The 12,571-nt window shown below is 53.6% G+C and overlaps 1 protein-coding gene across 2 annotated transcripts; it reads right to left on the minus strand.

The window, feature by feature from the left end:
• Positions 1–777: 777 nt before the first annotated feature.
• Positions 778–12,315, minus strand: LOC122394582 (mediator of DNA damage checkpoint protein 1-like). Of its 2 annotated transcripts, none has more exons than XM_043391572.1 (12): positions 12,292–12,315; positions 9,196–9,345; positions 8,604–8,697; positions 8,200–8,278; positions 7,680–7,881; positions 6,919–7,149; positions 6,013–6,615; positions 5,523–5,672; positions 4,645–5,286; positions 4,077–4,342; positions 2,073–3,394; positions 778–1,694 (listed from the first exon to the last, which is right to left on the minus strand). In XM_043391572.1, exons 2-12 carry the CDS (start codon positions 9,329–9,331, stop codon positions 1,679–1,681), a joined length of 3,741 nt encoding a protein of 1,246 aa, XP_043247507.1. In that variant the 5' UTR covers positions 9,332–9,345; positions 12,292–12,315; the 3' UTR covers positions 778–1,678. The 2 variants fall into 2 exon arrangements, with proteins under 2 accessions (XP_043247507.1, XP_043247506.1); XM_043391571.1 differs by having other exon boundaries at positions 6,001–6,615.
• Positions 12,316–12,571: the final 256 nt, after the last annotated feature.

Here is a 12,571-nt window from a genome sequence, read left to right on the forward strand (position 1 = left end):
CAGAATTTTAAGCTTCATACAATAATTTGCGCAACGCTATAATAAAACGAAAGATTCTTACCAATCTCAAAGACACCATCAACTTCACCTCCTGCCTCCTATCTTCCTCCCTTTATCAATAATCACTTCGCCCGAATAAGATTTTTAGGCTGTTCTAAGAAGAAAGAGTCACTCGCATGTTTCTAGGCAACTTGCTTTTATTGAACCATAAGCTTATTTTCTCTGCGAGATGCTAGGCAACTGCACATTCAGCGTAAAAGACTATCAGCACAATTCAGCTATTGAACAGAATCGCACTGTCCGCACCCATTGCCACCCGGCCACCAGAATCGTAACAAATATTGAAGGAGAAAGTGGATACGACTACTAAATAAAATAAGTCCCCAGTAATTTATGACGGTGTGGTAAATTGGCGAGGAATGGAAACTGATTGCTTCTTTTTAATGCTCCAGTAACGAAACGATGAAGAAATGAAGAAGGGTTGATGTTCTTATCATTCAAACAATCAAATGTTGCATATTAATTTTGTTTCTAGCATAAACAATAATCAAAAATGGGATGCGCCTTTGTGGATTTGAGACGTTGGCAGATCCAAGATTCTTATAGATAGGCAGATCTCTATCTGCGTTCTACATACAACAGTGAATAGCAAGAAGGCACTTGCTGCAGTACAGCTGCCATAAAACATTCCAGCATTCGTCAGCCGCGGGCCCGCGTACCCTGATTCAGCCCTCGTGCGAGAAGAGTAAAAACAGTTCTCGCTTTAACACCAGACGATTCCTGCACAATCATTTATCAATGGGGAAAACGTTTATTTATCGATCAACACTGGGTCAGCATTGTCAACAATCAACTCCAGGGATTATCAGTTTGCTAGCACTAGAAACTGCCCTGACCTGACCACAGCTTTGCGTTACGCTCAGCATCTTTCTACGTCCTGTCCAGATGCTGCTAGATGACGTGGAGATGGCAATTCGGAATTCAAGGTAAGAAAAGGAGCCTTCAACTGAAGGAAGCAGGATAACTGAAATCTGAGCATAATCTACCGCACCATCGTCTGGCGACGCAGGTAAGATGTCCGCGCGCCCTCCCCAGCAGATCGTTTCGTTTCTGTTCCGAGGCCGACGGCCCACAGTAGATCGGGTTGCGCGGCTAACGACAGTCCACGTCGCGCACTAAAGATACCGCCACGTCCGCTGATCCTTCGACCAGAGTGCAGCGCACAACACACCCAAACGACCAACTAAAACCTACCAGAGCACTCGCTACGTCCTGCCGGCACGGAACGGCGAGTCAAAAACATCGGCATCACAAACATAAAGCATTATGGACCTCAGAACTGGTGGAACCAAAGGTACAATCTCCACCGCAGCAGAAAAGCTGGTGCTTTCTCCGCAGGAAGCGAAAACAGCGGCGAGGGTGTATTCTCACTTCATTCCCGCAAATGCCCGATCTGGGATGAACAGTCTGGGTCTTCGCTCTCACAGTTCAGAGGAGTGTTTGGACACGATTGGTCGGTATTATTCGGCCTCACAAAGGCCGTGGTACGCTGTGCGCGGGTAGGTCAGACCGGTGAGTCGGAGTCACCCGTCCGAGTCACTCAGTCCACAGTCGCCCCAGCAGCAGCAGAGAGCGCAGTGCTCCCGGGAGGAGGGCGGGACGCCGCGGATGGGCGCCCTTATCTCCTCAGTTTCCTGCGAGACGGAGAAACACACGGTCATTGTGGTAGGGGAACGTCAGTCACAAAGAGTGACATCGAAAAGAACGGAGATTGGAAGCAAACAATGTAATTAAACAGATCACATTAGCACCATAAACATCGACTACAATTTAATTCGGCCAAACAGTTCTGTCAAAAGAAGAAAAAAATCATTGAATATATAAAAAACTGTCATCAGCTAGTAAAAGATATTGGAGTATAATGATACGAAGTCCAAACATGAGCGAGGATACGAGACAAATCTAAAATGGAAGCGAAAATTTAGCGATCAGCATGGTCGATGTTTACTACTCCGTCTCATTGTTTACTATTCCGTCCAGAAACTCACCGCATCCCCACACCTGTTACTCACTTGGTGAGGCTGGGCTCTGCGTAGGAGACGGGTTTCCGTCGCCGCCTGCCGACGGCTCGCTCCCCCGCCAGGTCCTCTGAACCAGGGCTGCTCTGCGGCGTCGAGCGGACCGGGCTGTCGGGCGCCGGCGGCCGCATCACCGCCCATGGCAGCGTCTCGGGCGAGTCGGGCACCGCGGCCGGCGCGTCGGCCGCTGGCGGCTCCGGCGGCTGCTCGGGCGGCTGCGCGGCCAGCGCGGGCGGCTGTTCGGGCGGCTGCTCTGACTGGCTGGGCGGCTGCTCGGATTGGTTAGGCGGCTGCTCGGACTGCCCAGACAGCCCGGTCTCGACAGACGCCGGCGGCACACTGTCGGAGGCCTGCGTCGCGGCCGGGCGGGCCGGCGGCGGGCTGGAGCTCGCTCCGACTACTGTGGAAGACTCGGCGACCGGCGGCGAGCCCGTGGTGGAGGTGGGCTCCGCCAGTTCCACGGGCCTGGTCGGCGACTCGGCGCAGACAGAGTCAGGCTCGGCGCCCGCCGGCCGTCCGCCGCCCGTCTCCGGCACCACTGCTGTCGACGAGGGCGCCTCGACGCCGTCAGCCGGCCCGCCGGCGGTGTCAGCGGGAGCGGTGGGGCCGGCGTCCCCCTGTCTGTTTGCCCTCCGCCGCGGCGATGGCGTCCGGCGCGACTGAGGAGACGCCAGCAGGGCCGTCTCGCCGTTCGGCTCCGGCGGCGCGGGCGACAGCTCCGGGTACACAAACAGCTCCGCGCCGGTACCCTCAGCGTCCCGCGCCGGCTCGACATTCATCGAGGGCCGCCCACGACCCCGACCCCGGCCCCGACCGCGACCCCGACCGGCGCGACTCCCCTGACCCTTGGGACGGCCGCGACCGCGCTTGGCGGCCGGGGGCGTCATCGTCGGCCCACCGTCACCGCCGTCATCGCCCGCGCCGTTGGTGACGCTGACGCCATCGCCGGCGGCGGCATCATCCAGAGTGCGCCGGCGCCGGCCCGGTTTGGTGTCCTCGGCGGCGGGGGCGGGGGCGGGGGCGGGGGCGGCGGGCCGCCGAAACTCGGGCTCGGAGGAGTCCGCGGCGGCAGAGACAGACGACCGGTCCATCATCACCACCGGGGACGAGGACAGCTTGAAGTCCGGCTTCTCCTTCTGCTTGTCTTTTCGACCGCTGGGCGTCTCGGGCGTGGCCGGCCGGGCGGAGCGCGGTCGGGGACGTGGCCGCCGGCCCGCCGGCGAGGGCGCCGCCAACCAGACGCGGTTGCTCGGTCCCTCCAGCGGATCGTCGGCGCACGCCGGCGCCACGCGACTGTTGGCCGCCGCCCGCGGCGACTGCGAGCGGGACAGAGTGTCACAGGTCAGACACAATTTGGGCGCAGATACAGTCTGTACGGGGCATACTGGAGTCAGATCCACCTTTCCGTGCTTCTATCCTCAGGATACAGAAATCCTTCTCCTCCACGCCGCAACCCCCTTCCGGGCTGGACAGGCAACTTTATCTCATGCGGGCTGCTCCCTTGGAGCGGCACCGCTGCTCCCGAGGGAGCGCACCCCGTAGCCGGGTGCAGTGAGTGCCTTGGGGCTGGGTGGCCTGTCCTCTGGACAGGCTCAGCCCCGGCGACTCACTAGGGTGCCTGCCCAGACCAATGTCTCCCCCTATATCCTGTCATCCTCCCGGCTCTGAAATGGTCCCATTAGACCGAAAGGGCCTAACCCAACAAAACAAACAAAACAAACAAACAAAAGTCAGCTCACTGTCACTTGCTGTAGTTAGACCATACGAGAAATACCCGGGATCATACATGCACCTTGTTACAGTGAGACAAATCGCAAATTAGTAGGCTAAAATAAGCAACACGTTCATATGTAAAATATGTATGCATCCCACAAGTATCCTTTTATCAAATGTTCTATGATAATTACACTGCGCAGGACCGGTATGCTTTGCGGGAAGCTCCGGTAACTGCTGGCCGGCTGGTCGGAGGAGAGAAGCAAACCGTTGATTGAAACTCACCCGCTTGGCGAGCATGTGTCGGTATCGCTCTTTGACTCCCAGCTCCGGACTGGGCGTCGCCTCCTCTCGCGAAATGACGGACGCGTTGAGAACATCAGCGGCGGCGGCGGCGGCGGCGGTGGCGTCTGTAGTGGTGGCGGTAGAGGCGTCAGCGGTGGTGGGATCGGTAGTGGTCGTGGCGTCCGTAGTGGTGGTGGTAGTGGTAGTGGTGGCGGTGGTGGGGGCGGCGTCGCTGGGTGCGTCAGATATCTCTATCACCGGAGCCACTGGAAGGGTCAGAGAGAAGCAATTTGTCAGTCATCACAATCAGGGTGTGGTGGACGATGGTATTGGCCGAGGAGAACGGAAAAGCATTTTGATAAGATGGTGGAGGACGAATAACGTCTTTAAACACCGTTCGCGATTGTCAAACCGCCGTTTCCAGGGAAAAATGGCGGATGTTGCAGAACATAACATATTTACACGTGAACTAATTGCGTGGCATGGACGAAACCGATCATAGCCTTATACTAATTCTAACGACCAAATCACGAAATGAACGCAAGCCCACATTCCCATTGCTACTAACCAGCCTGCGCCGCCTTCCGTTTCCCTCGCACCGCCTTGCTCTTCCGCTTCCCGCGCTGTTTGCCGGTGTGGGTCTGGGGCGCGGCCTCCGCGGCAGCCGTCTCCGTCTCCGTCTCTGTCCTCACACCAGCGGTACTCTGTCCCGCGTCCTCCGCCGCCTCCTGCACCGCGGCAGCCACGGAGCGCGGCCGGCGCACCTTCCTGGAGATGACCACCGACTGGTCGCCGTCCTCCTCCGCCGGCTCGGCGGGCGCCACAGAGGTGCGCGGCTGGCGGCGCACCTTGCGACTAATCACCACCGACTGGTCGGCCTCCTCAGCGGGCGGCGAGACGGCTGCCGCCGCCGCCACCGCCGCCCGCCGCGACACGGTGGTCGTCTCCGCCACCGGCTCGGCAGAGGGGGCTCTGTGGGCCGGCCGGCGCGCCGCCGCCGGCTTCCGGGACAGGATGACGGACTCGTCGGGGTCCGGGTCGGCGGCGGCCGGAGAGGCGCAGACGGTCTGCTCGGCCGCGCCGGGAGACGCCGGCCGCCGGGAGATGATGAGCGACTCGTCTGGATCGGCAGAGGTGGTGGCCGTGACGGGCTCGGGCGTCTCGGACGCGTCCACCATGGTCTCATCAGCGACATCAGGAACAGGTACGGCTGCAAGATAATTTAAAACAGCTCTTTCAACAACAGCGCCGTATAAAGTCGCGTCGGAAATAACGAACAATACAAGCTAACTACATGGAACAAATACTAGGGAAGAGCTGCATGGTGGCGCTGAGCAATCTTGCATGTCTACATCAAGATAAAACAGCAAAACTATAACAAAGTTTTCAGTACGTGAGAAAGGCATCAACAGCTGGACAGGATTGACTCCCTCCCCTGACACGTACGTGCGGTGCTGGGCCGCGGGGCGGCGCGTGGCCGCTGGGTGCGCCGCTGGATTACCACAGACTCCTCCAGGTCCGCCGCCGACACCGCGACACTTGTATCGCCGGCGGGTACAGCGGCGGTGGCCGAGCTGGTGACGGCAGTCATCGACACTGCGGGAGGAGGGTAGGGAGGCCGGTCACAGGACGGCAGGTGGGAGACACTAGTCTGGTTAGAGGTGCTGATAGCCGCGGCTCGGTTTGCTACCGATACATAATTTACTGCTAACTGCAACCAGTCACTTGTGTTCAAAAGTTAGGTATGTTGGACAGCTGCAAATAGAGGTGACTATCACTCCCAAAGCTCCAATCGTTTGCCAATGAAATACCAAACTGGCTACAGGGATATGAAAAAACATTGCCCTGAGCCCACCACTATCAACTCACAAAGACCTTCACCGGGAGTGAGCTAAAGTAAAGCAAGTCTGCAGTTCCATCTCACAGTGGCTCTCACCGTCTCCGTTGCAGAGTGTGGTCTCCCGCGGCGAGTCGGAGAAGACCAGAGCGCGCCGGCCCGCCGACGTCCCCGCTCCCGCGGCCGCGGGTGCCGCCGCCGCTGCCGGGGCCACTGTCGGTACTGCTGTCGGTGGCGGCATTGTCGGCGAGGCCGTCCCCTCCGCGGCCACCTCTGCGGCCGCCGGGCCGTCCGCCGGCCGCCCCTGGCTCGGCCGGGACTGCGAGCGCCGCGCAGCCGCCCCCGGCGACTCCAGCGAGTCACTGTGGTGCCACGAGTCCTCGCCGGAGAGTCTCTCGTTGGCGGCGACTGCGACTCTGGCCGGGCCGCGGCAGCGCTGCCTGCGCCACGCCTCGTCACCGTTCAGCCGCTCCTCGGCGGCCACGACCACGCGCTCCCGGCCGGGGGTGCGCTGTCGCATCCAGGCCTCGTCTCCAAACAACCGCTCCTCGGCTGGAACCACGACCTGGGCGAGCGGCAGGCCGGGGCCGGAGCGGCGGCCGGCCGGGCTGGCGGTCGGCTCGGCGTCCAGCACCGACTGCTCCAGGATCACCGAGAGGTCGGCCAGCGGTGTGGACACCGGCACGCCCCGCTCCACCGGCTCTGCCGGCGGAAATAGATAGGCGGAGCAGAGTCAGCTGAAAGCTAGCTGGTAAATGCTAGTATTTTCGAACGATTTTATATCACACATAACCCCCACGTCGAATGTCATGCTTAGTCACGTGAGCAAAGGTTGAAGCGCGCCGCATGATGATGAATAAATACCCCAGACATTTATCTGGTAGCAACATCAACTGCTACTTGTATAAGAATAAAACTGTAAACTCATAGGACTTTATAAATAAGTACCGTATCCCGCACACAATATCTCCCGTTCCGTATCCCCCTAATCGCCCCGTTCCTCACCGGGCAGCGGCTCGGGGTCCTCCTCGTCCTCGTCCTCCTCCTCATCGGGCGGCTCCTCGTCCTCCGGCGGCTCGGCGGCGCCGCGGTGCGCGCCGGCGCCCAGCCACCCGCCGGCCGGCAGCCGCGGCAGCACGATCGACGGGTGCGAGATGACGTTACCGGCCACCGTGGGCAGCACCTTGTGCAGCTTGCGACCGCCGCCGGACTGCCGGGGCGAGCCGACGCCGCCGTCTGAGACAGGGGGAGGGGGGGGGGACGGGAGGTCAGGCGGCGCTACACGGAGGTGGTTAGACACTGAACACATAGGGTGAACGATAGCCGCACAGACGCAGCACGGAACTAGAGAAACAGCAGCAATGCGAAACACTTCACATCACACGAGCGTTGTGCTCAGAACTTCGACAGCGATTGACCTATCGTCAATTCTGCGGTAAGTCCTTCAAACAATTTCCCACCCACGAGCATTTTCTACTCCTGCCCCGTACTAACCGCTCCCCGACTGGACTCTGCAGCTGAGTCCGCTACTGCCCCCCCCCCCCGTCCACTACTGCCCGCCCCTGTCCCCCCACACCGTCCCATCCCCCCCTACTGACCGCTCCCCGACTGATCTCTGCGGCTGAGACCGCTACTGCTGTCCCCCCGCCCCCACTGACCGCTCCCCGACTGGACTCCGAGGCTGAGTCCGCGGCTGCCCCCCGTCCCCCACTGACCGCTCCCCGACTGGACTCCGAGGCTGAGCCCGCGGCTGTCCCCCTACTGACCGCTCCCCGACTGGACTCCGAGGCTGAGTCCACGGCTGGCCCGCGCCGGCTGACTGGCGGTGCCCAGGCTGACCGACTTGCTGCGCCGGCGGCCGGCCGTGCACCGCTGCAGACCCACGTTCAGGTGACTGGTGAGCGTAACCAGCAGCTGTAACGAGCTGCGGAACACCTCGTGGATCTGCAGCAGGTCGTCCTCGTGGGTCTGCCAACGGGAGGGGGAGGGGGTCAGCTGCGCAGGAGATAGGTACATATGGAACACATCTACAACCGCTGGGTTATGTAGAAAACCGTGACGCTAGCACTAACAGGTAAAATGCTAAACAGGTTCCGTCCGTTTCTTATATCACAGCCGGACCTGTGACATGTCGGATGCATTTAAGAACAAAAGTGCAATGCCAGGTAGAACAAGAATTCCTGGTCTGCCAGGTGTGCTCTTTAGCTCGAGATCGTGCTCGACACAAGCAGTTTGGCAGTTTGGTAGTTTGGGACGCGCCGCGCCCGTCTGCGCCGCGCGTCTGACCTGGAGCTCGCTGCGCAGCGCGATGATGATCTCGTGGTTAGCAAACAGGTCCCGCTGCAGCTGTATCTTCTCGTCCAGCCTGCCATCGCGAGATGAGAGGAAGGTCGTACATGACGACAAATTGACATCAAATGGATGATTCGTCTATCATTTACACATCAAAACCATTAAACACTGCCTGCAAGATGATTTATGAATCATGTGAACAACACTTACTCCGAGCAAGTGGTGGCAAGCTCAACTGATCAATGTGTAGCAATGGTTAGAAAGCTAACAAAAGACGACATCGAATGGAACATAACACTTGTCAAGATACACGAAGTATTGAAAACTCCAGTTCGATCACTCAAACGTGCTCATTGACCAAATTAAAAGAGGATGACAAATGGTTTAGGTAGACTTACAGGGTTTTGTTTTCCATCTTCTGTTCGGAAAGAGCTTTCGACAAAGATCGGTTGTTGTATTTCAACTGTGAAAGCTTCGGGTCATTAAAAGTGGCTGAAACAAATACAGAATTAGGTCAGGAAACTGCAACAACCATAATGAGCAAGGATACATATCACTTAACCAAACCACAAAGGCACTAAAGTGATGTTGTCGTTGATGTTGGTGTGATGTTAAAAGCAGGGCTGCAGAGTCGGAGTCAGAGTCGAAGTCGGTCGGAGTCGACATTTTTGACCGGAGTAGGAGTTACCGAAAATCCATCGACTCTGCAGACCTGACAGGGCTGCGGAGTCAGAGTAGGAGTTGCAGTCGGTCAGAGTCGATAGTTCGGCCCAGAGTCGGAGTCGGAGTCGATTTTCGGAAGCCAGAGTGGGAGGTGGAGTCACTGAAAATCTATAGAATCCACAGCCCTGGTTAAAAGTGATGTTGAAACTTGAAAGTGATGTTGACTTTGCACACAATACAACATGTGAGTAATGTCCCAAGAGCAAAGCACAAACAAAGCATGCAATCATTGTAGAAAGTATGTAAAATGTGAATGGTTGTACTCACTACTGTCATTTCTCGACTTGGAGAGCTCGAGCGCCATCTTCTGTCGCTGTTTGGCCCTCATCACGATGCCTTTCTTTATAACAAAAGGCTGAAATCTTTGCCTCTTAGAGCCTTTTTGTGGCGACGACTTGTCCATTTTGAAAGCTCAGCCTGAAAGTCATCCAATTAAATCATTTTTCACTTCTGGTGCCACATCCATGATACATAGATGTTTGGACTTGCTACACATTGGTGCAACATTCAGTGTTGCCTTGCATAGCTTATATACATGACCTGACATAGTTCACTCGCTTGGCAAGCTCTTGCACAGTGCACTTAGAATGTCAATGCAGTCACTTTCAGGTAGGTACATCTCTGATGTGAGGGACCCCATTGGCCATTAGTATGTGGTTCATCATGAACCACTAACCAATGAGAGTCTGACTGCAGGCAACCCAGGCATCTGCCACTGTCCAAGAGGCTGGCACAAAATATGTGATCAGCTGAACACAGCAGTCAATCTAACTAGTGACTACAATCATGGATCAAGTTCAGCTTCAAGTTGAGTTTGATGAGGTCGGTACAGTGGGAAGTTGAAGAGCACTGGAATTTGGACTCCTAACACTTAACAGTGAGAGCCTGGACGGCCTGGACTGAGCACTGATGCTAAAAACAAGGAGATTTTTGACAGGGACTGACTGAAAGTGGTGAGAACACTGCCCTCACCAGAGAACACTGAGCTCTCATACTGCTCTTCAGAGCAGTCACTGCCAGTTGAAACTAGCGAATGGAACACACCATCTCTGGCTTAATGAGCACTTTCAATGCTGGCTTCTAAATGCCTAAAATCCTGGCAACCAGGATTACCCATAACATGCACAAAATAAAGCCTAAAATCATCCCATAGGATTTGAATTTGTAGACTTTGAGAACTACAGTGGACTTGAAGGCTGACATCCCAGTGCCAAGTTTACTCATAGTTCTGTTGTCTCAGTCTGAAAGGTGACAATCAGGGGTTGAGACATGCTTCAGTAGAAGAGGAATAAGTAACTGAATTGGAATAATCAGGATCTTCCCTTCAATGTCTCCTTACTTTTCCCCTCACTAACAAGCCTGTAGAAATTGTACCTGGCCCACCTGACCAGACTGCAAAGTACAAAGTACTGCATCAGAGTCAAAGAGTTGTACCAGGGAGGATGACAAATTCTCAGCAGCCCACACCAACATTGCTCAAGAATTGTAAAAGCCTGCACCTTATGCTGCCTACAAATTTTACAATGAAGCTGATGCATGTTTATTCCTAATAGTAAGAACTACAAGTTAAGGTAATTATTTGAATTTTTCCTTGAGTGACAATTTTGTCTCCCATCAAAGTGCATCATTCTCTAGGACAATGTGCACAAATAGCAATTCAGCACATTATCAAGTTAGGAGCAGGCCTTTGGAGCAGCACTGCTTAGAGCTCCATGTAGAATCCTATTCCTGAGGCTGACAGCCACATGGTAAGTAGGGCCTGTTCCAGCGCCTCCAGAAACCTCCAGAAACCTCCAGAAAGCTCTAGAATTCTCCAGAGAGCATTCCAGCACCTCCAGAAAGCTCCAGAAAGCTCTCGCCAAAGCTCCAGAAACCTCCAGTAGCCTCCAGAGAGTTGGGAGGTCCAAAGGACCTGTTCCAGCGCCTCCAGAAACCTCCAGAACGCTCCAGAAAGCTCTAGAATCCTCCAGAGAGCGTTCCAGCGCCTCCAGAAAGCTCCAGAAAGCTCTCGCCAAAGCTCCAGAAACCTTCAGTAGCCTCCAGAAAGTTGGGAGGTCCATATTTCTCTCGAGGCTCTGGTCTACAATTATGGCGCACATGTGACAATCACGAATGTAAACAAAGGACTTTTGACTGATAATTTTACAACTTGAATGCAAAGAAAATTACATTGTTATAATTTTGTTAATCTTTCTTAATAAAACTGAAAACAAATTTTGCGTTTCAAGAGAGAACAATCGTCATTCTTTTGGTATCTGTGATGCCAATCTCCAGAAATCTCCAGATTGCGTTCCAGCGCCTCCAGTGAAACCTCTGGTAGAGCCTCCAGTCAAGAATTTCTACTGGAGGCGCTGGAAGAGGCCCTTTCTCTGGAGGCTCTGGTCTACAATCATGGCGCACATGTGACAATCACGAATGTAAACAAAGGACTTTTGACTGCTTATTTTACAACTTGAATGTAAAGAAAATTACATTGTTATAATTTTGTTAATCCTTCTTACTAAAATTGAAAACAAATTTTGTGTTTCAAGAGAGAACAATTGTCATTCTCCAGTATTGTAAGACATGTTTATAAAGTCTGATGGCCAAGAGTTGCGAACGAAAATTATAATTAAAATCTAAATCTTTTTGTATTTCAAAATTTGAAAAACAAAAAGATTTAAATTATAATTTTCGTTCGCAACTCTTGGCCATCAGACTTTATAAAAATTGTCATTCTTTTGGTATCTGAGACACAAATCTCCAGAAATCTCTAGATTGCATTCCAGCGCCTCCAGTGGAATCTCTGGTAGAGCCTCCAGTCAATTCTACTGGAGGTGCTGGAACAGGCCCCAAGTAAGCGCCACTCACAACACTATCTGAGTGTCCCTGTGTTAATATTCAGAATGGGAAAGATCTTGTCAAAGGCACTGCCATGCAGTTGAAATTGGTGAAACCGCGCATTACTTTAGCGGTGGGCTGTACCTAGCTCTCGGTAGGTAGTGTCGAGCTGTGAATTCCCTGGATTAGATAGAATCAAACGCTAAATATAAATAAGCAATAAAAACCCCACAGTTTGCTGAGAAATGACACATCAAGAAAAGCATTTCAAAATCTGAAATGGAATCACATAACCTATAAAGTAACTTGATCTTATCTACTTCAGCTCTCTAAACTTGAATTTGAATTGAAACCACCGAAAATTCAGCTCATTTTGCTTCCAGATGCCAACACCCTCCAGCTACGTTGTTTTAACAGTCAAATGCATCAGCAACAACTGTATCAACAGCACTCTAAAGTTTCAACATTCAAATGAGAAATAAATTGAACGAAAATGCACATAAATAAACCAATTCAACACAAATTGCATCAAATTGAATTTACATCCACATCTACAAAATATTCAACGTATTCAACAAATGAAATAATTTGTAAGTTGAGAAGTTGATAAAGTGAAGCTTTGATGACGTATAAATAAATTGAGTGCTATGTTTTATCCACTTTAACAGTTTTCACTACTTTATTGATCATAGTAAGAAAGTTATTAAGAATTTCAAGAGTAATTTATAAAAAAATTAACAATTTGTTTCCAAAATTTGTTTGATACTTTCGTCTTCGTAATACGAAAGCGCGAATTTCAAAATGACAGCAAAGTTCTTTGACG

Source organism: Amphibalanus amphitrite, unplaced genomic scaffold (assembly GCF_019059575.1).
Source record: "Amphibalanus amphitrite isolate SeventyFive unplaced genomic scaffold, NRLGWU_Aamphi_draft 000600F_arrow, whole genome shotgun sequence".
NCBI lineage: Eukaryota > Metazoa > Arthropoda > Thecostraca > Balanomorpha > Balanidae > Amphibalanus > Amphibalanus amphitrite.

Excerpts from the sequence above, each read along its gene's own strand:
- LOC122394582 (XM_043391571.1), bottom strand. The coding sequence starts at position 9,331 with ATGGACAAGTCGTCGCCACAAAAAGGCTCTAAGAGGCAAAGATTTCAG. Across the intron at positions 4,343-4,644 it reads ACGGAAGGCGGCGCAGGCTG|TGGCTCCGGTGATAGAGATA; the intron begins GTTAGTAGCAAT and ends TGACCCTTCCAG. Across the intron at positions 3,395-4,076 it reads GACACATGCTCGCCAAGCGG|TCGCCGCGGGCGGCGGCCAA; the intron begins GTGAGTTTCAAT and ends TCCCGCTCGCAG.